Genomic DNA, 20851 nt, shown 5'->3' with positions numbered 1-20851 from the left:
CTGCCATGCTGCGAACCTTTGCCCTTTTGTTTCTTTTTCTGCTCTTGACTGCACTTTTACCAGCCTTCCTTTCTCAGTGAACCATGCTGCCTTCTTTCAACATTCATAGCCAGCTTCACTTTTTTTTTTTTTCGTGACGACCACGCGCTTTGCCTCACGGCCTCAAGGCCGTCGAAAAGCTCACCACCATCTCAAAAAGTGCCATTCTATCGCCTTCGATGCCCATTTGTCTCCGAACGTTGGCCTCGCAATGTTATCATTCTGCGAGAAGCACTTCGCCAAGGCCACAAGTTCTTTACTACAGGCGTTTCTTGAAAAAAAAAAAAAATCTTTACTGTAAACGAAAAAAAAAATGTACAGTTGTTTATGGGAGGCAAAATGGGACCACAGTTCCACTCTGCTATATCAGAGTTTACTATAGCGGAGTTCTAACGTAAAATGAAACAGCCTGTAAAATGAAGGTGCTGCATAGAGGGCACGGAAGAGAGCAAACGGTGCCGTTTTCCTGGCAAAAAATTGTTTCAATTTCTGGCCCGCAGCAAACTGTTTACAGAGCGTGCAAATCACTTAACAAACAGGTTGATATTAGTGAAGTAGCGGTACACTGTAGGAATACTATTACCCTCAGGCGAGACTGCAGATCAAAACCAAAGCTCAAATCGCATCGAACATCCACCAAGCTAAACTATGTACATGGGTGACCAAAAAAAAGGGACGGCCAATGCGAGAGAGTTTATGCAGTCTCATGTTGGGAAACTGAACGGCACTGGTAGGGAGGAGCAGAGAAAAGGAAGCATATTAGATAAAGACGGCCTCCGACATGTCAAGTTGCGTCGATGCAGGAGATTCGTAACGAAGTTGCAGCGTAATAAGTCTACACATTATGAAGCCGAATATTTGTATACATACACCTATTGACGAGGCTATATAAACTAAATAAATGAAGGCTATATAAACTCACCCAAAATTTGCTCCCAAAGAAGGAAAAGAGACTGCTTGTACAATTTGTTCAGACAGATCTGGCAGCATAAAAGCAATCGTCGGGTGGTAAGCTCTTGAGAACAGACTATGATCTTGTCCAAAGTAGCAACACCGGCAGGAGCCAATAAACTTTAAAGCTAGTATATACAAGAACAATCTATATACGAAAGACGTAAAGTGGCTGGAATGAAAGAAGTTTTATTGGGTCATGGCTGCAGCAAAACCAGCTTTCATTCTGCCACAAAAAGCAATTAGAAACAGGCAGCTTCAATCCTCAGCACATAGTTCTTGCAGTGGCTTGTACTACGAGTCGTTCTATTCTGTGTGCTGTCTTTGTTGTGCTTGAATTCTAGAAGCTAGGCATCGACTTGCTCTGCAAAATGTTTTATGGAACTACATAATACATAATTCAACAGCTGCAGTTTTTAAAAGCTATACTCCGTTTCATACATAGCAGGCAACGCTGTGGAGGTTGCTGAAGTAGTGCATCCGTGAAACTCTATTACTCCGCCACATATCATTCGTTCTTCTCGAAACTCCGCATTTGTTTGGCCGCATACAAACAGCAGTATAAAACGATGTAGTAGTAGCATTGAAAATCACGGTCGAAGCTGTGAGGCGCTCGAAGTTCGGGCTCTCTGGCCATAATTTTCACGGAGTGTGAACTACTTTTCGGGCGTGGATTTAGTAGAAGCGATTCGCCCTACCAACCGCGTATCATACTGGCACGTGTACTTTTTGCTTCTCGAAATCTCGACGAGTCGCAGGACGAAAATGTGGCAAGAGGTAAAACGAAGTCCAGGACGTGCCAGTCGCGGCACTTAAGATTTGTCGCTACAAAATATGTGTTCGCATTGGTTGTGTGGTGAACTACTTTTTGCATGCGGACTTAGCCTGTGCGAACAGCCGCGCTAGCTTTGGCAGCGTTGCCTGCTATGTATGAAACTGAGTATAGTGCCACAACTGGTAACCCTAGCTCGAAAAATGTGAAAACAAGCAATATAAATAAAAGAACAAAACTGAAAAACATTTAAGTCACAAACAAGCATCACAGGTACATAAGTCTTTTTGCGCTGCATGGATACAGAGAACACTGATTTTGGCTGCTTAAGAAAGGAGCTGTAGACTACAAAAAATGAGTATATTTGTGAAACTACCTTCACACCTAGAGAGATACAGTTAGAACACAATAACACACACACTACCCATTCAAAAAACAGCAAACTACTGTTTCTCCTTTTCCATGCAAGACTTTCAACAAAAGTCGTGGAAATGCCACTTGTCGTTCACAGATCTCTTGAAAACCTTGGTTTGAGTCCAAGTGAAATGAAATGGCATACTGCTCAGACACTGACACCACTTGCACCTCAAAGAGGATGTCACAGAACTGAACAGAAACATGTGCGAGAGCAGTTGTCGACACACCTCTGCTAGTTGACAACCACGGCCAGCGCGTCGATGAAAGCAATCTCACTAGCCCACCAGCAAAATGCACAGCAATGCCATGACGTAATGCGCATTTCATTGAGATTTTGAAGTGGCTGACCTTGCACACAATGACAAACAAATGCATTACAATACTCTTTTAATGCCCCCAAAGAAACACTCGCATGCCATGACTTTTCAAGGAGTAACAAAATGCAGTAGGAACGTTCTTAGTCTTGACTAGGTATGTGAAACTGCAAACTTCAGCCTACTCTCCCAACAGGTTAGGTAGTACACAATGCTACTTAGCTGCATTCCACTGCACAGGTGGGCGAATTTAGGAACCTTTATGGACTGCTTGAGCAGGCCTAGAAATGAAAGCAAGCAACGAAATTTTTACACAGGATGGGTCCAGGCTCGAAACGCTAAAACAAGTTTCACCGCGAATGTTCGCTGTAGCACATATTTCTAAACAAGTCTGAGCAGCCCTAAGCCATGCTCAAGGCCATTCTGAGCCCCACAGTCTATGAAGCAGATTTGTGTACGCAGATTATGTCTGCCTTTATCATCACAGCTATCATCCAAATCTCTGATAAAGTACATGAGGCCAAAGCGGCAATCGGAGCATAAGACACAAGAAAAACGGACCGACAGTGTCCATATCCACCTGCTGCATATGCTGCAAGCACGATGACTGGTGTGAGAGCACCATGCTGCAGTAGAACAGCAGTGCACACCATTCACAGTTGCACATTCAATGTCCAATGTTTGCCTATTTCTACCTAATTCGCCGTAGCTGCCAATTCCTGCACCACAGTATGAGAATTCAATGCCCAATGCTTGCCTATTCAACCTAACTCGCCGCAGCTGCAGTTTCATGCATCACAGAATGAGAATTCAATGCCCAATGCTTGCCTATTCAACCTAACTCACTGTAACTGTGCTGTCCTGCACCGCAGGAAGGGAAAACACACCTCGGCAATGTCTGCATAGAAACTCTCCTTCTGGGCTAGCTGATCGCACGTGGGCCCCAGAAAGATATCACAAAACACAGGATTCCGCCGAGCACCCAAGCACTGTTCAAACAGGGAAGTTGCTCGTGCCTAGCCGCTCACTTAAGTAGCAGTTTGCAAACAGGGTTTGCCTCTGGGCAAGTCCTTAATTTACTTCCCTGTCAAGTGTTACCCGTCGACGGCTTTCAGTGGCAGAAAAATTCAAGAAGGCGGCTCCCTTTTGAAGAGCGGGCTTGGCCGCTCGGTCTTGACGGGCAGGGCATCCTGCTTGAGGCCGACGAGCCGCTGCCGCCGCCGGACGAAGTCGGACTTGTCAAAATGACGGTAGCAGATGCGTGGGCTCAGGGGCCGATTGCGGTCGTAGTTGATAGGCAGCCGCTCGTCCCACGCAGACATGAGCTGCTCTTTCTCGGGCATGGCGAACAGCCACAGGCCCTCCTTGTCGCTCGTGTCGCTGGACAGGCAGCCTTCAACACAGCAGTAGTAGCTGTGTTTGCCAGGTTTCAGGCTGCGAAAGAAATGCCTGCAGTGTTTCAAAGCTGTTTCAAACGAAGGAAAGTTAGAGGGCCCTGGCTTTTTCCCCCCACTCCCAGTGCAATAGGACAGCTTTACCGGTCATGGCATGCCCCGACAAAACAGACATGCCCACACAAGCAGTCTCTAAAAAATGCTGCTGGTCATCCTATGCGGCTCCACTCGCAATAAAGAAGTTCTATTGCTCTGCAGCTGTGGTTGGTAACAAGCTTTATAACTCCATGCGTTTCAAACAAACCGGCTGTTGCGCACAAATGCTCGCTGAAGAAACTGGTCACATCACGTTCCTGCTTGCTGGTCCTTGAATAATAATTTCAATCTGTCATGAGGTGCCAGAAGCGATTTTTCTGCACGGAGACCAGTATGCTGGTGAAATATCTTGGAAGTGAAAAACTGTCTCCTTGCTGCAAATCTCTAGCTTCATTCCAGTCATCAAATGGAGTCTACAGCTTATGTTGATCATAACTGCCCTTTTCACAAAACTCATCTTCACTCTCACAGACCTGCCATGAGTTAAGCGTCCCTGGAAAGGGTGTTTGAAGCTGTCTATAATAGCTTGCATTATGTAGAGTACAGGCCACCGGGTGTTCATGCCACATACATGACCTTAAAAGCAACCCAATCATTTACAATATATTGTTAAAAACTTGCGCTTCCATGCCTCGCAGCGACCTGTGGTGCCCGGCTTTTGTCCGAATCTGCGCGCAACGAAAGGCCTGTCACTGGTTCACTGTCGAGTCTCTTTTTGACGTCATACAGCTACCATGGCCGCGGCTGAAAGCACCCCCCCCCCCCCCCCCCGCATCGGCGGCCCACGGAGGGACGGAGTGGGTGGGGCCGGCGGAGCAGCACCGACATTTCAGCGTGCAAAAAGTGACGAGAGGAGAGGGAAAGGTGCGAAGACACGTAAATTCAAATTGAAACTAGAGATTACTCAGCTTCCACAAAACGTATTAAAAAAAATTCTTGCTGGAAGATATTTACGAAACGGCATCCTTTAACATTCTATATTTGGAGCCTCTTTCAGTCAGAGCTCCTTTAACTCTATGAAAGGTAAGCACAGAAAAGGCTGCCACGGTGGCCTATAGTGGCAAAATATGCATGCTAGCTTTGTGCTTCTTTTTCACAACGAAGAGGAGGAAGTATGCATTGCACAGGCACCAAAGAGATGGCACTACATATAACCACTAGAAAATACTGACAGAGCTATGAGTTTACACACTGAGCAGGTACAAACAAATTTGGGTTCTGCCTAGCATATGACTCGAACAGTTATTGTTTTATTTTCATAAGTGCATATGGTCACAACCACCCTGCAGTGGAAAAGCTGCCATTATGATGCAATGCGCCCCTTGCAACTTCCAAAATGCATGAAAGGATGTTCACTTACACTGGCTCTATGATGTCAGTGTCTGTGTCCCACTCCGTATATCCACCCTGAACGTTCACCATTGGTGGTGTTCGTGATGGCACGTTCTGAGGATTCCAGGCAGAAACTCGCCTAGGGTTGTTCCTTAGTCCCTTTTTCAATCCCCTGGGCTCTGGCACGTTGGCAGGGGAAGCCGGAGCAGGGACACGCTTGTCAGCATGCTTTGGTGTCTTGGCTGGCTTGGTCTCCCCTGGAGACTTTGTCCCCACTTTTCTCCTTTTGGCCACCTTCTTCCGCGGCAGACATTCGTCTGGCTCATCGACATCCGACTCCGACGAACCTTTGGGTGCAGGTCGACCAAACGACAAGGAACGGCGGGCCTTGCGGAGGTTTTCACCAATGTCGTAGTCTGGATCGTTGTCCGAGCAGTCGGTGTCGCTGTTGAACAACTCTCTGACTACATCTTCAGGCAGTCTGCTTGCTGAAAAGAAAGAAGGAAAAGTATGTTTTGTTTATTAAATTTCGAAACAGGCAAACAACACAGGGCACGGGCTACATAAAACCTTACAAATGCACAACACCTCAATCAGGACTATTCCGAAATAGACTAGACTCCACTTCGTACCGCAATTTCTCGCTCTTCTCCAGTGACTGAAAAGAAGCCATGTCCTGGCCTTCAGCCCGTAACAAAGGGTGAATACATGGTCCCTTCGATCTTCCTGAGCTGCTCCCAGGCTGCCCAGGGTAGTTCTGGATCCAACACGCTTGGTACATCGAGTAGATGCCAGCCCAATGCTCGCTGCTGTCCTCGCAGTGAGAACTGCCACTAGCTACACAGCTACGTGGGCCGTTCGTGATCCGCAAGGATGCTTTGTGAAATACGCCTGCTTCCTCTCGTCGAGAACACGCACTTGTCATTGCCGGGCAGAAATCACTCATCACTGCGTCGCCACTCATTGCAGACTGTTTTTCACTCGACATTTCACTGAAGCGGACTACAACCGGAGACAAAACGGAACGTAAATGTGAGTGCCCGCAGTGGCACCAAGAACACCAAAAGCATGGCTGAACAATGCAAATGTTTCTCTATTCACTCGCCATTGCAGTCAGTCCTAATATGGATAACAGTTGGAACAGCGAGGAGTACCTAAAATATTGCCTCTCTCAATATGTCCGCAAATAGTGCATACCACGTCTGCTCCCTGTCTGATCCATTCGATATAAAAATGCGGGTGTAGATCAGGAGTCTCCAGACTGCCTGCAACAATCCGATGGCCAAAAAGAATATGTTTCAGGACAGCCAGACTGGTGGGTGGAGCTATTCTGGCAAATCGAACAGCGGACAGGAGTTCCAAGCAATGAATGGAGCAAGTCTACTCCAATCACAAATCTGTAATGCAGACAGCCTGCTCTGCCAAAATCGCTGGATTCGACTGGAAGCCTGCACAACTTACTTCCGACGCCCATTCCACAGCAGACAATGAATGCTGGAGAGTGCACGGACCGCTGGGTAATTTTTCCGTCGGAGGCGCGCCAGCATACCCAACTTGCTCCGGCTGGAGCACAAGTGCTCCAAACTCAGACTCAGGCACTCTGTCATGAAGCGGATGGACTGTTCCAGATCTGTGTATCGGAATTCACCTATGATACTACTTCTTGTCAGAGCAGAAGCCAAGGCCTGTCAGCAGTCAGTCTAAGACTTGTAGTTCAGAGATCCAGCGAGGCATACTTCTAGGAAACAACACATGTTTTGATGACCTGACTGACCAGCTGTGCATGGCAGATCATGCTGCAAACTATCAGCTCAAGAGCTAGATGCAACAAGGAGTTGCGTTACAACAGTCGACAGTGCACTAATGCGCCTCCTAAAACCAACACATGAACCTTCATGGAAGTAGGCGAGAGAAACAGCAAGAGCCGTGGAAGTAGACCAGTGGTGAAGAGCCATGTGGCACTGTATTGCTAGGCCAAAATTGGTGAAGGTAAGGCGAATCCATAGAACACCACAAAAAGCACTGATCTGCTGTTAGTGCAAGAGGTGGCGCGATCCACACAAGTGCACTAAGATATGGAACTGTCAGCTGGGCAACCCATTTTTCCACCCACCTAGAGACCCTCCACCTGAATCGGCGTCTCTACCTCCCGCCACACTGGCAATTCCGGCGGACTCCTCAGACGCATTCAAATATTCACTTTCCCCAATCTCCACCACCAACAGACCTTTGCATCGGGTGAGGGAGTTATCGAAACACCTCCTCCTTGGACTGTCGAAAACCGGCTTCGCCGCCGCTTCCATCGTGCTAGCGCGAGGTGCTCTCGACAGTCCAGTGAACAATGTGGCAGCACCCAGGGAGCCCCAAAGGTTTATACCGCATTCACCGAACACCATATGCCGATACACATCCCTGGTGTGGCGATACTGCTGCATTCATACATATTACATGGACATGCACAGCTAAACCCAACCACTTGAAGCCGCCCAATGCAATGCTGGAGCAGCGGGAGGTGACGCAGGCGAGCGGAACCCTGGAAGACCAGGAGGCGCTAGTCGCCATCGCCAAAGCATCGGCGGAGCTACCGGAGCCCTGGACTGAGGACCTCACTCACAATCTGCTCCAGTCTTTTTTTTTCCGATAAAAGTCTATTCTCTCTCTCTTTGATGGTCAAGATCCAAGCTTCCCTAAAACAGAGGAGACGCTGCACCACATGGCGATAGAGTGTCTGCCAACTCTGACCCTCAGCTACCTTCCATACAGAAACTACTCGGGCATAGACTACGCTGGTACATGTGCTTGGGCACATGTGTTTGGGCAGTAAAGCTGGCCAAACAACTGACAGATGTGCACTGTGATGAAGTAATGAAGGCAACGAAAAAAAAAAAAAAACGCCTGGAGGTGTGGTGATGTAAAAGGCTGGCCAACGTGAAACAACTGCTTCGAAAGACAGCGCTTATGCATTGTATGATCTCTTTTTTACTCACTTTTCCACTTTTTTTTTCATGGACGGGTCAGACCGAAAATATGATCGGCCAATGCAAAGTGGATGATCGCACGTTTCCAACAATGACTAGTCAAGCATAAAAGAAGTAAACTTTCAGTAAGCAGCAATTCTTGCCCCACAAACTTTACAGCAAGCAAGGAACCATTCGAGGACGCCCGTCCTGTGGTACGTGTTTTTTTTTTTTGTGTGTACTCGCCTCGTAGCGCTGGTCAACATTTCTCAGACAAGTTCAAGGTTTACAGATAAGTTTGCGAGCGTCCCGATTCTGTTAAGACATCGGTGATTAAAGTTGGCAGTCTCCGAAGCTGCTGCATTGCCGCATTTTTGTCAGCAGTGTGGGTAAACGGAGAGGTAACCCTTAACACAGTCGTGAGACGGTTCTGAGATGTTTATTTCTAATTGGCCTTCGATTCTGTCCGAGACACTGAAGCCAGTTGACAGTTCGCGCTGTGTCGTTGTTATGCGCGTTGTTACAAAATCGAGCCACTAGATACAAAAAGTATGAGCAAAGAATGGACACTGCTATGACACCACTTGACACTCTAATCAACAAAAAAAAGAAGAAAAAAGTAGTAGACAGACGCGCATTACAGCAATTTTCCGCCATACCTCGACGCCGGGTAGGCCTCGGCTCCATCAACTCCTCCGCCATTGTTGACGACGCGGGGAAAAACGAAGAGCTGCTGTACTTCACAACAGCAAGACACTATAACTGCACACTGCAGGTTGGAGCATGAACGTTTGCTGGTAAGTGGCGATCCTCTGCGAACACAGTTCCACACTACAGGTCTTTCTGGCTATCTTCAGCACACTAGCAACAACGCCGGCAAACGCGCGCCATTTGACGTCATTTCGTTATGGATAGATCGATGGATGTTTTAGAAGCATGGATGAATGAAAGGGGTTCTTTCCACTGATCTCCACTAGGTGGCTGGATGCCGCATTTCCGAGACGAGCGCGAGTGAAGCCACCGGAAGTTGGACCGCTTGTCCCGGAAGTCGGGTGTCTGCTGTGTATTGTATTTCAATGCAAAAAGTCGTGTTTTCCGCCCTTTCGTTCTCAGTTTTTTGCGTGGTTTTCGTGTGATGTCTGCTGTTATATGAAAGAAACAAGCAAGCTGAACGCGAGAAATGTGAGCATTGTGTGCAGAACCCTGTAATTTCTGCGAAAGCGAAGAAAACAGGCATGCAGGTCTCACCCTGCCTCGGCAAAGGGGTACGTGCATTAAACACTATGTTCTTGCCTGGTTCTTGTATTCCGAGCATAAAGGAGAAGTAGTGGAATGACGATGGGGCTAGGTCACCTTAAAACCGAATTTTCGTGCAGCAAAGAAAAGGCACAGCGCGAGAGGAACGACTGACAAGAAAGGCGAATGGTGCAGTTTGCGTGAGAAGCGCTGTTAGAAGTCAACTGCACCAAGCACCACGAATTAAAGACCATTCAGGCTTAACTTGCAACAACACGAAACAGTACATGACACGCTCCGTCGAAAAAGCAGTACCATACCTTTTGGAGGCGCTAATGTGAACCAACCGAACACTGTCGACACCTCACAAGATAGTAGCCTAGCCCTCGCCCCGGTTCGGTCGAAATATAATTCGGTAAAATGGTCGCTGCAAAGTAAGCTGCCTGGTGAATGTTTCAACCTATTCTTTCTTATATTTATCCCCCATTGATAGCATAACTTGGGCTTGAGCGTGGGAACAAGCATCGCAGTAGAGAGCAGAGTTGGCGAAGCTAGGCAAACGAGACGACACCGAGCCGAGTAGACGAGGCTCCATACTTGCTGTGTGTAGCGACGTCCTGTCGTCTGCTAGTGTCGCCCCATTGAAATGCAATGGGACCTTATTTTTGAAACGTCCTTCCCGAAGACTTCGCTAGTCTCCTCGCTCAGTTGGCGGCGCAAAAGGTAGGAATTGTCATGGAAAAAGACGAGAACGGCGAAAAGACGAAATGCTAAGTGGGAAAACAAAACTGGAACTGAAAAACCGTGCTGAGGTCCGATTTCATGCACTGCCAAAGGCTGACTTCCGGGACAAGGCCGTTCTTTCCTTCCTCCATGTTTAGGAGCGTTCTGTTTGCAACAGAGTAGTGGCAAAACGCCATTGTGCCTGATATTTTCCAGGTATTTTTATTCTTTCTATTTCTGTAACCAGTCTGTCTTTTTAAATACAAACTGTGTAAATTTTTACACAACGCCTCCGCTAACCCCGGTAACAAGCCCCTGAGGTCGTGCTCAAGCCTGAGGCAGGTAATCAAGTAATACAATCGCAGTAAAAATAAATAATAAATAAAAGTAGTACGTCAGGACAACAAAAAAAAAAACCGCAGGAAGAGCGATACGAAACTACGGCCAGACTGAGACTGCTGCTGCTGGTACAAATGGCGCCCGCTTGAACGTACTGCAAGTTACAATCGGTTGTTCATTAGCGGCGATCCGGCTGGTTACTTGTTGCACTGGTGCGCTGTGTGTGTGCTAATTACGCTCCGAAGCCCCCTCCTCCGAGACTCGTCGCGGCCGCCGCTGGAAACTATGTATCGCCGGCAGCCGTCCCGCATAGAGCTGAAGCTGGACGACTTGCAAGAGTACGAGGCGCTCAAAAAGGAGTGGGACGACAAAGGGACGTCCGTGTGTGCACTGGATGGTTCCTGCAGCGGCAAGGGAGCCGCGTCGACCGCGGACTCTCCCGGCTCGAGCCCGAAGAAACCAAGCGTCCACGAACGCATCGGCTACAAGCCGGAACCCCGTGTTGCGAGCTAGCAACGCTCTTTGGCCGGACTTCTCGCCGACTAAACGCAGCGACCGGACTAGCCACCGTAACCGGACTGATGGTGTCGGCTGCCACTATGCGTGATATATGAGACGGTCATGAGTGTACGCTGCTGTGATGCTAGCGCGCGTTGCCGGGGTTCTAAGCGGCGAAACTAAATGGTGTCCTGTACATAATCGCTGCGACTCAATCGCTCAAAGTGGAACATGTTCTACATTAAAAAGAAAAAAAAGCTAATTTGGTGCTACATTTGTCGGCCTTGGCGCATTGAGACTGGCATGTCAGCTTTTACGGTGTAGACTGTCGTACTGGAAGCTAAACAGGATAGAATTTGGTTCCTCTGGAAGCCGGTCACACTTCATATCCCACACCAAATGCATAGTCAGACAAGAACTTTACACTTTTGTTGTGCAGTGTTCTCCGTAGTCTCCTGCACTGCGATTAATCAGCTCTGACAGTCTGTTACCAAACTTCAACCGTAGCTTTTGTTGCCAGATAGAGTAAAATGACAGTCTGTTAACAAATTTCAACCGTAGCTTCTATTGCCAGAGAGTAAAAAACAGGTTGCATAAGAATTAGGCTTTGCAGATTAAAAAAATATCCAAGTGCAGAACACAAAAATTATTTTAAATGCGTCATTCTAAATCGTTAACTATGTACCTTCAACAGGATAGTGGAAAGCCACTAGTACATAACGAAAATTTTGGTATCGTTCGAGATTTCAGCCGCTATACTGATGAATGACTGAAATTAGCAGCACAATGAATGATTGACATTTGTCAATTTTCCTAGCAAAGCAAACTTGACCATCAGAACACTGAATGCAGGCACTTTCACGTATCTTCGTAAATGAAATTTCTTTTTCAGCAAGCAGGCACCCAAAATGACTTCGTTCTTCCCGAGGTACCGCTTTGTTCGCCACATCACTCTGTTGGAACCGAGCTTACATTCAGGGCCGTCGGCGACATGCAGTCCCGGCCCAAAACATATGAAACTAAGAAAAACGATCTCTGTTCTTGGACAAGCTTCGTCTCTCTTTATTACATCACAGCCTGCCACCACTTTATTTTTCACCTTTTTGTTCTCTTCAGAGCGAGCAAACTATGTACATCAACAGATTAGCACACAAATGACAGGGGGCTCCATGGCAGTCACCAACAGCAACTCCCATTTCGTGATAAGGTAATGCATTATGAAAGGAGGCAGGGCAGCGGGGAAGAAACAGACACTGCACAGACAGAGGTCACTACAACCAATGGCACACAATCTCTCTCTCTCTCGGCCAAGCGGAACACACTGGGAACCCCTCCCGTTCCCACGTATGAAGAAATGTCTGCAACACTCACTTCGCAAGAAAAAAATGAAAAGAATGCTAGATGTCTCGACGCTATGGGAGTGGGGGTGAATGACTGAGGCCAAAATCGGAAGCCCAGGTTGTGCATTTCTGCAAAAAGGCCATTGACACCTTAAAGGCCCTGCAGTGCAGCAGTCCACCTGAAGGCCTTGACGGGAATTCCACTAAACTTGGCTGGCCGCAATCAGTGAAAAACGCATCCCAATTCAAACTTCCCTAGCGGGAGAGTTACCACGATGGCCAAAGTTTCACACGCGGGCCTAAATACATTGTGGGCGCCTAAACAGAAGTAAGTAGCTGCGCTAATTCCTCCCAAAAAAGTCGGCGCTCGAATAAACCACGGCTTGAAACCCAGGAAAGTTTCTAAATGAGCGAGCACCATTAACACACACCACCACATAGGGCAGGTGGGGGGTGTTGGCTGATCGCGGCTGGCCACACATTGCGGCTTGAAACGACTTGTATGTTGAGGAATGTGCCACAGGGGAAAGGGATATAGGGGAGAGAAGCTCTGCACACCCGACATACACAGCACTACAGGCAAGCAACCAGAGACTGCACATTACGCAGACAAATTTGCACGCACAACCTCAAAAGCCCTGACCCTCTAACACCAAGGTGATGAAAGCTGAACAGTTTGCCATTCGTAGAAATTTTTGGCACCATTCCATTCTTGCGACAACCTTTTTTCTTTTTTCGCAGGCCGACGCAGGTCGAGGTGCACGAAAGTGCCCGAATTAACATTGCAGTGTACTTTGAAAAGACTTGGCGTTTCACGAGCGTGCACTTGCAGTGATACCATTTCCAAAGGAAAGCAGCTTCGTGGCAACTTATATAAAAATGCAAGAACATGCCGTTGAAAGAAAATTCATTGCCTTTCTTCTGAAAACGGAAAACAGCTATGTCGTGTCATTTCTATCTCTCTTTCGCCGAAATATTTTGCTCCAGAGTACCCAAAGACAGCGCTGCTAGAATGGCTGGAAGCGGTCGCATCGGGTAAAGTCGGCTGCAGACATGAACGGCACCCATACATACAAATAGCATGAAATGGTTTAGCAGCAAGCTAAGGACAACCTAATGGAAACAACAACAAAAAATGAAGCGCTGGTACCTTTCATTTCATTCAACAAAAATTCTTCACATGCTCAAATCGTCCAACAATACCAGTAGCATCTTACAATGTTTGACAGACATGAACAGCACTTATACATACACCAATAGTAAAAATTGGTTTAGCAGCAAGTTAAGGACAAGCTAACAGAAACAACAACAAAAAAGGAAGTGCTGGTACTTTTCATTTCACTCAATTCTTTACATGCTCAAATCATCCAACAATACCAGTACCAGTTTACAATGTTTGACGACCATCACAGATCTCGAGAAATAAAATGTCCCTGCCTTTCTAAGAGAACATGCACGTTTTCAACACAAAAGGCAAACATTCAAGTGGAGTATTCTACCCACCCGCATCGTGTAGGAAACACAAAAATAAAACGAACCCACCCAAGACAAATGATATCGCCCCCTGGGAGCAAATTACCTGCATTTCAGCTCCCCACCTATACACACACGCACAAGCACACGTATGCGCCACCTTCCGCAGCCAACTGGACGCACAGCAAGCGAAGTCACTGAGGGGCGTTGAGCTGACAGGCAGCGGACAACCTCAAAGGTGGACAGAGATGGAGCGCGGTCACAGAGAGCTGTCCCACGCTTTGTCGACACACTGTGTAGGCTTTATATATGTATACATATATATATATATATATACTTTCACCAATGGCAGCACACCGTCTGGGAGACTGTTCCTGCAGCACGGCCGAGAGAAACTGAGAAAACGAACGGAAAGAAGGAGAAAAAACCCTTTGAGCAGAATATTACGAACAATGCCCGTGGGACTACACACGCTGGCCACAATGGCATCATCCTGGGGGAACTGGCGGCTCTGCTACTTCCTTCGCAACGTCTCTCTTGTTTTCCATGCTGGTAAGGGGATGATGGGTTCTGCTGAGGGGGTGTCTGTCGGGGGGCCTTCTGCCGGAAACTCTTCGGGAAGTGATGGCGAATGTCTCGAAGGCTTCTGACCTCTTCCAGGGAGTGAAAGTGGGCCCTCGTGGAGGATGTCGGTGGTCTCCCTCTCCAACAACCTAAGAGAAGCGGGCATTTGGTTTCTGCAAAAAAACGAGAGAGAAAGGCGTCCTGTCACCTCGCGGCGATGGTGCGGCATGCTAGTGCTGTCGAGTGAAGGCTTGTGTGAGGACGGACAGCCACTTTGATGATGGAGCAAAAATTAATGGGGGCACTTTGCTGACCTAAAGTGCGCTGAGGCGAAAGCCTTAAGCGCGGTGTTGCTGCTTGTGTCACCGATGTGTGCTTAAGATATTAAGCTTCGCCTCTAAGAGTGGAACACGACAGCGTCTTGCAACGCTGCCAGGGAGTCCACAGAACGCCATCGCCCGTTCAGCTCTATGCCTGGCTCCACGGTAAATTGGCTTTTGAGGAAAGGAAATGAATCTGTTTCTCATATCTCAGTGGACACCTGAACCTCACTGTGACGGGAAGGGAGGAAGACGGGAGTGAACGAAGACACCTTATCCACTAGACACGCCTTTGTTCATTCCAAACCATCGAGCTGGCATGGCGGAGTGGTTAGCGTGCTTGTCTCGCACTCTGGAGACCCTGGTTCGATTGTCCAACTCGACCAATTTCCTACTCTGTTTTATTTATTTATCTGGTCTGACTAGGAAAGTTAACTATCATGCAATTATCATAGAATGCCTTAAATCGCGTTCCGACATCATTCGAATGCCATCGATTAAGTAATGATTGGCATATGCCCATATAAGGCATGTAACCGAAACGAGGACACATCTGCCGACACGGCTGCTAACGACAGTATGAGGCATTAAAGGCTTTCGCCTTAAAACACTGCTGTATGTGTGTGCGAGCACAGCAGCTTGTGGAGCTCTTCCAAATTCAGCCAAAGACAAACTCTTCCACACTGTCCCGGCAAATCTCCTTTCACTGATGTCGCCCAAGCAACTGCCGATGGCAGTGTTTCCTGCCATGCTTTCACAAGCTCTCATAGAATTGCTTTGCACGCTCCACAGTTCATTCGCAAGAACAAGAAGACTTTGCCTTGCTCTTCATCCTGGCAATATGAAATCATGCAACTGTTGAGCATTTGCTGCACCACAAGCTAAAGGCTGAGCCACATGGAGTGAGTAGGCAGCAAAAAGTCAGTGAACTTTGCCCAGCACTGCTTGCTTGATGCCTGGCGCAGAAGAATTTGCTACCTGCCGCCCATCTGGACCTGCCAAATACCAACATGCTGCATCCGACAAGTCTGCAAGTGGTGGCAGATTTGAGCCAATAGCAGCATAGAAAGCCGTTCCCTTCCCAGTTCATCTGCTTGAACAAGCCGCCACCAACGTGGCCTCCATGGCGAACAAGCTACTCGGTGAGTAGGGAACAAAGCTTAGTTTACCATGAAAATAAAGGCTTCAGCAAACACAAAACTTTCAGTTTTTGAGCATGCATGACCCGATCTCTGTTTGCAATGCAAGGTTGGGAAAACGGACTAAGAGCGCATTGCTCTCAACAATGGCTGTGGCCTTTCTGCTTCACACGCATGGCATTTTCTACCACACACACTTCGCCAAAAAGTTTGTCGCACAAAGCCCACCCTGAAAAGTAGGCCGGGATACCAGGAGAAATGAGCCTCCAGATTATGCAGTGTTTCAGCTGTGTTTGCATTATAACCCATGTTCAAGAGCGGGAAGCCATGCACGCACTGTAGTGGCTGCGAACGTTCTCAAACGTTCGTGGCAGCTGTAGATTGCGATGCACACCAAACAAAAATGCTTCGCAAGTACAGTATTTTATCTGCACTTGCGACAGCGTTTACCCGACTCATCTGCGCTGGCGGTCACTTTCCTGGCTGAGCGGTAGGGTCTTGTGAGCGGTAGGGTCATGCGAGCGGTAGGGTCACGTGAGCGGTAGGGTCACGTGAGCGGTAGGGTCACGTGAGCGGTAGGGTCATGTGAGCGGTAGGGTGATGTGAGCGGTGTGGGTCATGTAGGATCATGTGTAGGGTCAGTAACCACGGGAGCACGCAAAGCACCCAAAACCGAAATAACAGGATAGTTCCAGCTCAGTTTGCCGCTTACCAGGCCAGACAGTCTTGATGCATGCAAATGCAGAAAGCACTGAAGGTGTGCCATTTTATCGCCTTTGATCCCCATTTGCCTCACACTGTTGGCCTCGCCATTACACCGCAGTGCATCCGTTACCTTGTGATGCTCAAACAAACTGCAGCCGTGCAAACGTCCCCAAGAATGGCAGACAATTTCGGTCGTCATCTGTGACGGGCAAAAAACTGCAGTTGCCACAGAGAGTGCAACAAAAAGTGAGTGTTCCCCATGCCAAACTACACATTGTACCCTTTTGCCCCGTTTCCCCAAGATGGCGAGTTGCCCTGTTCACGAAGGCAGAAAAAAAAATCTCTCCAAATAATGCCAGTTGAAGGAACAAGCAATGCAAACCTTGTGTTTGGGGCACAGGATGGAAAAGTTCTCAAGGTCCAAATGGCAACCTGGGTGAAAAAAGAAGGAACAAACAACACGCAACAGATCAGCATACAGTGAGTTGCGTTCTTTTCAGAACAGATTTCACAGCAGAGAAGTGCCCTGCTGCTTTGAAGCATAGACAACATTACGCAAAGATGACAACATTGATAATGTCCATGAATGCAGCCTACTTTTACTGTTTTGAGATTACAGTACAATCTCTATATGATCACAGCTGTTAGGAATTCGCAGAATTCCTTGCCCAGAACGCACTGTGTACAACATGAATTTCAACAATGAAATACTCTCCTGCATCCCGTCCCAACACATTACCAATGCCACAATCGCCAGTCACATGGCTCGTACCACGAGGAGCGAGCGATGGTGCGTGCCATGAAGAAATCTCGTCAATCGATAAAACCTACGTGAATGCGTTTCCCATGCTTCTGCATAGGAATTTTTTTTGGCTTGGACAATACAAACATTTTTCCTAGCCCCATGAGATTCGTATTAAGAGTTCTACTTGTGAAAAAAAAAAAAAAAAAACTGGCTAAGCAAGTGATCATCTGAGTATCCCTCCTCAGGCCCAAATCACATTGGGCACTGTTGTTCGCACAAGAGTAGGCATACCGATAGGTGGGGTCTGTCAATAGGCCCTTAAACAGTCCTGCCACAGTTTCTGAACTTTTCCTTGGTTTCACTGCCAGCTCGTAGAGACAACAGCGTGCATCTGGGCTGCACGCTGTTTTGGGCGCGGATGGCATGTCAATTCAATTTCAATTCAGTTTATTCTCCAGTTATACAATGGAACATTCTCCAGGCTAAAACATGCGACTGGGCCTTGACTGAGTCCCGGAGACGTTTACAGAGCAGCGACAGCCAGTATACACAAGAGAAATGCTGTAGCAGTACACGACTAAACTATGAAGAATTAAACACCGGTGTATTCCCTTTTCTTTCAGGAAGGTGTCCAACAATTCCAGAGCAAGTGTGCTTCTACCACCACTTCCTTCAATGCAGTTCTGTTGTTCTTCCAATCCACTGAAATTTTACACTCGTCACGTCATGTGCTGTTTGCAGCTTGTGTGGCGTGGTGCCCTCATGTGGTGACTTCTTGCACTTTGAAGGACACCTACAAGGTCCTTTCCATCTTGGAACAGTTCCGCACTGACATTGCCGAAAGTGTGCTAGCAGTAAAGCAGCTGATGGAACTGCACAGAATATCTGGTGCCGTGCAGCTTTCATCTCAAAAGCAGATGATCATCGCCTAACTTTTCACCAAATAAATCTACAAAGATGCAAACAATTTCTGGCAGCTTATCAAAAGGTGAGGGGGAGTTTATAATTCATTCAGACATTTTATCTGGCTTTGCAGTAGCAAAAATGCAATGTTCTTCATGGCGACATTAAACAGAAGGGGGTACCTTTTTCAACGGCACAGAGGTAGTGGTACTTTTCACTGCAGCCCCGGGTGATGCAGGCCAGGGAAGCACCGACGAGCTTGCACTTGCAGCAGATCTTGAATGAAAAAAAAAAGAACGGCAGGGGCAGTTAGACGACCAAGCCCTTCAACCAAAGCACCTCTCCACCAGTGGCAATGCCTACTGCACAAGGCGTGTACATATCTACATTTTCTTAGTTAAGAGACTTGTATGTGTAAAAGCTTACAGGCAAAAGCAGAATACCGTATAAATGCGTGTAAGGGCCGCACTCTGTTTTCCTGGGAAAACAGTTCTCGACTGTGTGACTTCTTGTTTTCGTAGGAAAACAGCGCGGGACCCACGTGGCAATAGCCTTCAAAATGCATGCACCGTGGCCTCCGCGACCAGCTCCGGCTGCGAGCAACAGTCGCGGAGGCCACGCACGCACACAGGAGCTTCCGGGTGCCGCCCACGGATGGCGCCCAAGGCTATAAGTCATCATCGTCGTCGACTTTTTCCTTTGCCGAAGTTCCCGCTACCCATGTCGGCATTAGTACCACCAGCTCCAGCTTTTTGTGGCTGTCAAAGGCACACGAGTTGTGGGAGCGTGTTAAACTTTCCCGAACAGAAGAAGATCTGTTCTGCTATGTGATGGAAGTGCGGAACAACGGCTACGCGTTCACAGCGGACATGCTGCGCGACTTTTTGGGGGGTGAACATGCACCAGAGCACAGCACCAGCTCAGAGTCGGAAGACTCCGCGAGTGGCGACTGAACGTAGAATAAATGTCACTCATTCCCTGATTGATGTGTTTTTGCTGAAAAAAAAAAAATTTTTTTTCTCGAACATCCCGTATATGGGCCGCACACCGAAAATTGGCCCTCGAATCTGGAGAAAAAAAAGTGGGGCCCTTGCACGCGTTTGTACAGTATTTATCAAGAGGTCATTCAGGCTGTTGCTGGAAACGTTCAACAGTTTGTGCGTGTTGCCGTTACACCATAAATAAAAAAAAATGTCTGGTTGTCCTCAAATTACATCAGAAAAGAGCTGCCAGATAACTGACTTATTTAAGCTGCACAACTCATGTTTCTTGTCAGCAGACAGTCACGGCGGAGTAACTACCAGAGGCTGACGGGCAAGCGAAGGTGTGGGCCAATTGGAAACTTCAAAGCTAATCGCTACTGCCGGCATACTTAGTGGTGTGGGCTGGGACACATTGTTCTTGTTTCTGTTTTTTATAGTCCCAATATAATCTATGAGAGAAGCCAACAGCCACAGAAACCAAGGGGCACAGGGGATTTTTTTTGTTTATTACTCATTTTAAGCGGAGTTTCTTTTTATTGACCATTCTAACAGTATGTAAGCAGAGGTGCGGATAATGTCGCAGCGAATCATCACAAGCGTTGCGATGACCCACGTGTTATAAACAACACCATTTCATCTTCTACCCATTACACAAATGCTCCATCGTGCTGCGCGCATCTTTACCCACACAAGAGAAATACGGCAGGTAATGAAGCAACACATAAGGCTGGATGGAAAAGCGAGAATCCATACATAGTGTGCCTGCCAGCCAGTCACACGCACATACACTTGCACACGCAATGTCATTTCAGCTGTTTGGCGAGGACACGGCACAGCTGCTGCGTCTAGCACGGGTACACAGCCGTCTCAATGCCAGTCACTACAACAAGAGCAGCAGCGGAGCTGTCTTCTATCTGTTTTCCACAGGGCGCGCAAATACCTTGCACTACTTGCACGTGAAAAGAACTCGCTGGGAGGCTAGTGCACCACTCAAAGTGTAGGTGGCGCTAGCTGCAGTAACAAAGAGAGAGTGTGTTGTGCCTCCCGAACTGGTTACGAAAGTGGAGACAAATTGAGGAGACCGTTCATTTGTTGCAATGTGTATGTAGCAGGTTCTACCAAGCGGCGAGTCTTGGACGGGAAAAAAATAAGATTTTCGGAAAACTGCATTTTTCGAATCTACAAAAACTATTCTACCGATTTGTCAAGTTTCTCATCTCCTTGATTAATATTTGAGCCGTAATATCAATTTACAACAAGACTCATGGCTAATTTCGAGCCAGCGTTCACGCCAAAACAGCGCGTTTTCAAAAAAGTACAGCTTCCGTCTCACGGCCGCGCTCATGGCGATCTTGGTATCGTTTGAAAGAGCGGTTTTTCCTCTTCAAGTTGCGCGCGCCAGCTCCCTGTTCAGCCGATTGGTTGAGTAAAAAATAACAAATAAAACGAGGTACCCACGCGCGTTCCTATTCGCTAGTTTGTGCACATGACGAAAAGGGATCGCCTGATTGGTTGAGCTTGCTTTCCGTCGTTTGCTGCGCGCTTCGGAAAGGCGCCCGGACGCCATTTTGACAAGTGCTGCCGGTCTCGGAAATTTCGCTGTGATGCCGG

At 47.6% G+C, this 20851-nt stretch overlaps 2 protein-coding genes across 5 annotated transcripts in view; both read right to left on the bottom strand.

Moving 5' to 3' along the window:
- Positions 1–1159: 1159 nt before the first annotated feature.
- On the bottom strand, positions 1160–9163 carry LOC149346719 (uncharacterized). 2 transcript variants are annotated; one of them, XM_089586632.1, is made up of 3 exons: positions 8932–9163; positions 5344–5803; positions 1160–3942 (listed from the first exon to the last, which is right to left on the bottom strand). In XM_089586632.1, the coding sequence occupies exons 1-3, from the start codon at positions 8972–8974 to the stop codon at positions 3621–3623; spliced, it is 825 nt and encodes a 274-aa protein (XP_089442758.1). In that variant the 5' UTR covers positions 8975–9163; the 3' UTR covers positions 1160–3620. The 2 variants fall into 2 exon arrangements, with proteins under 2 accessions (XP_089442758.1, XP_089442759.1); XM_089586633.1 differs by having other exon boundaries at positions 1160–3927.
- Positions 9164–12100: 2937 nt separating this feature from the next.
- Positions 12101–20851, bottom strand: part of LOC149346718 (uncharacterized) — a 67233-nt gene continuing 58482 nt past the window's right edge. For all 3 annotated transcript variants that reach the window (XM_089586639.1, XM_089586640.1, XM_089586638.1), the window contains exons 7-9: positions 18440–18533; positions 16992–17041; positions 12101–14618 (exon numbers count right to left, since the gene is read on the bottom strand). In XM_089586639.1, the coding sequence (XP_089442765.1) occupies positions 14595–14618; positions 16992–17041; positions 18440–18533 (168 nt within the window). In that variant the 3' untranslated portion in view covers positions 12101–14594. The remainder of the gene's footprint in view (positions 14619–16991; positions 17042–18439; positions 18534–20851) is intronic.

Source organism: Amblyomma mixtum, chromosome 4 (assembly GCF_055824585.1).
Source record: "Amblyomma mixtum isolate Tamu chromosome 4, ASM5582458v1, whole genome shotgun sequence".
Classification (NCBI taxonomy): domain Eukaryota; kingdom Metazoa; phylum Arthropoda; class Arachnida; order Ixodida; family Ixodidae; genus Amblyomma; species Amblyomma mixtum.
Note: the sequence above shows the minus strand (reverse complement) of the source record. Positions and strands in the feature narration are given on the sequence as shown.

Excerpts from the sequence above, each read along its gene's own strand:
- LOC149346719 (XM_089586632.1), bottom strand. The coding sequence starts at position 8,974 with ATGGCGGAGGAGTTGATGGAGCCGAGGCCTACCCGGCGTCGAG. Across the intron at positions 5,804-8,931 it reads GAGGCCTACCCGGCGTCGAG|CAAGCAGACTGCCTGAAGAT; the intron begins GTATGGCGGAAA and ends CTTTCTTTTCAG. Across the intron at positions 3,943-5,343 it reads ACTGACATCATAGAGCCAGT|GCATTTCTTTCGCAGCCTGA; the intron begins GTAAGTGAACAT and ends GAAACACTGCAG.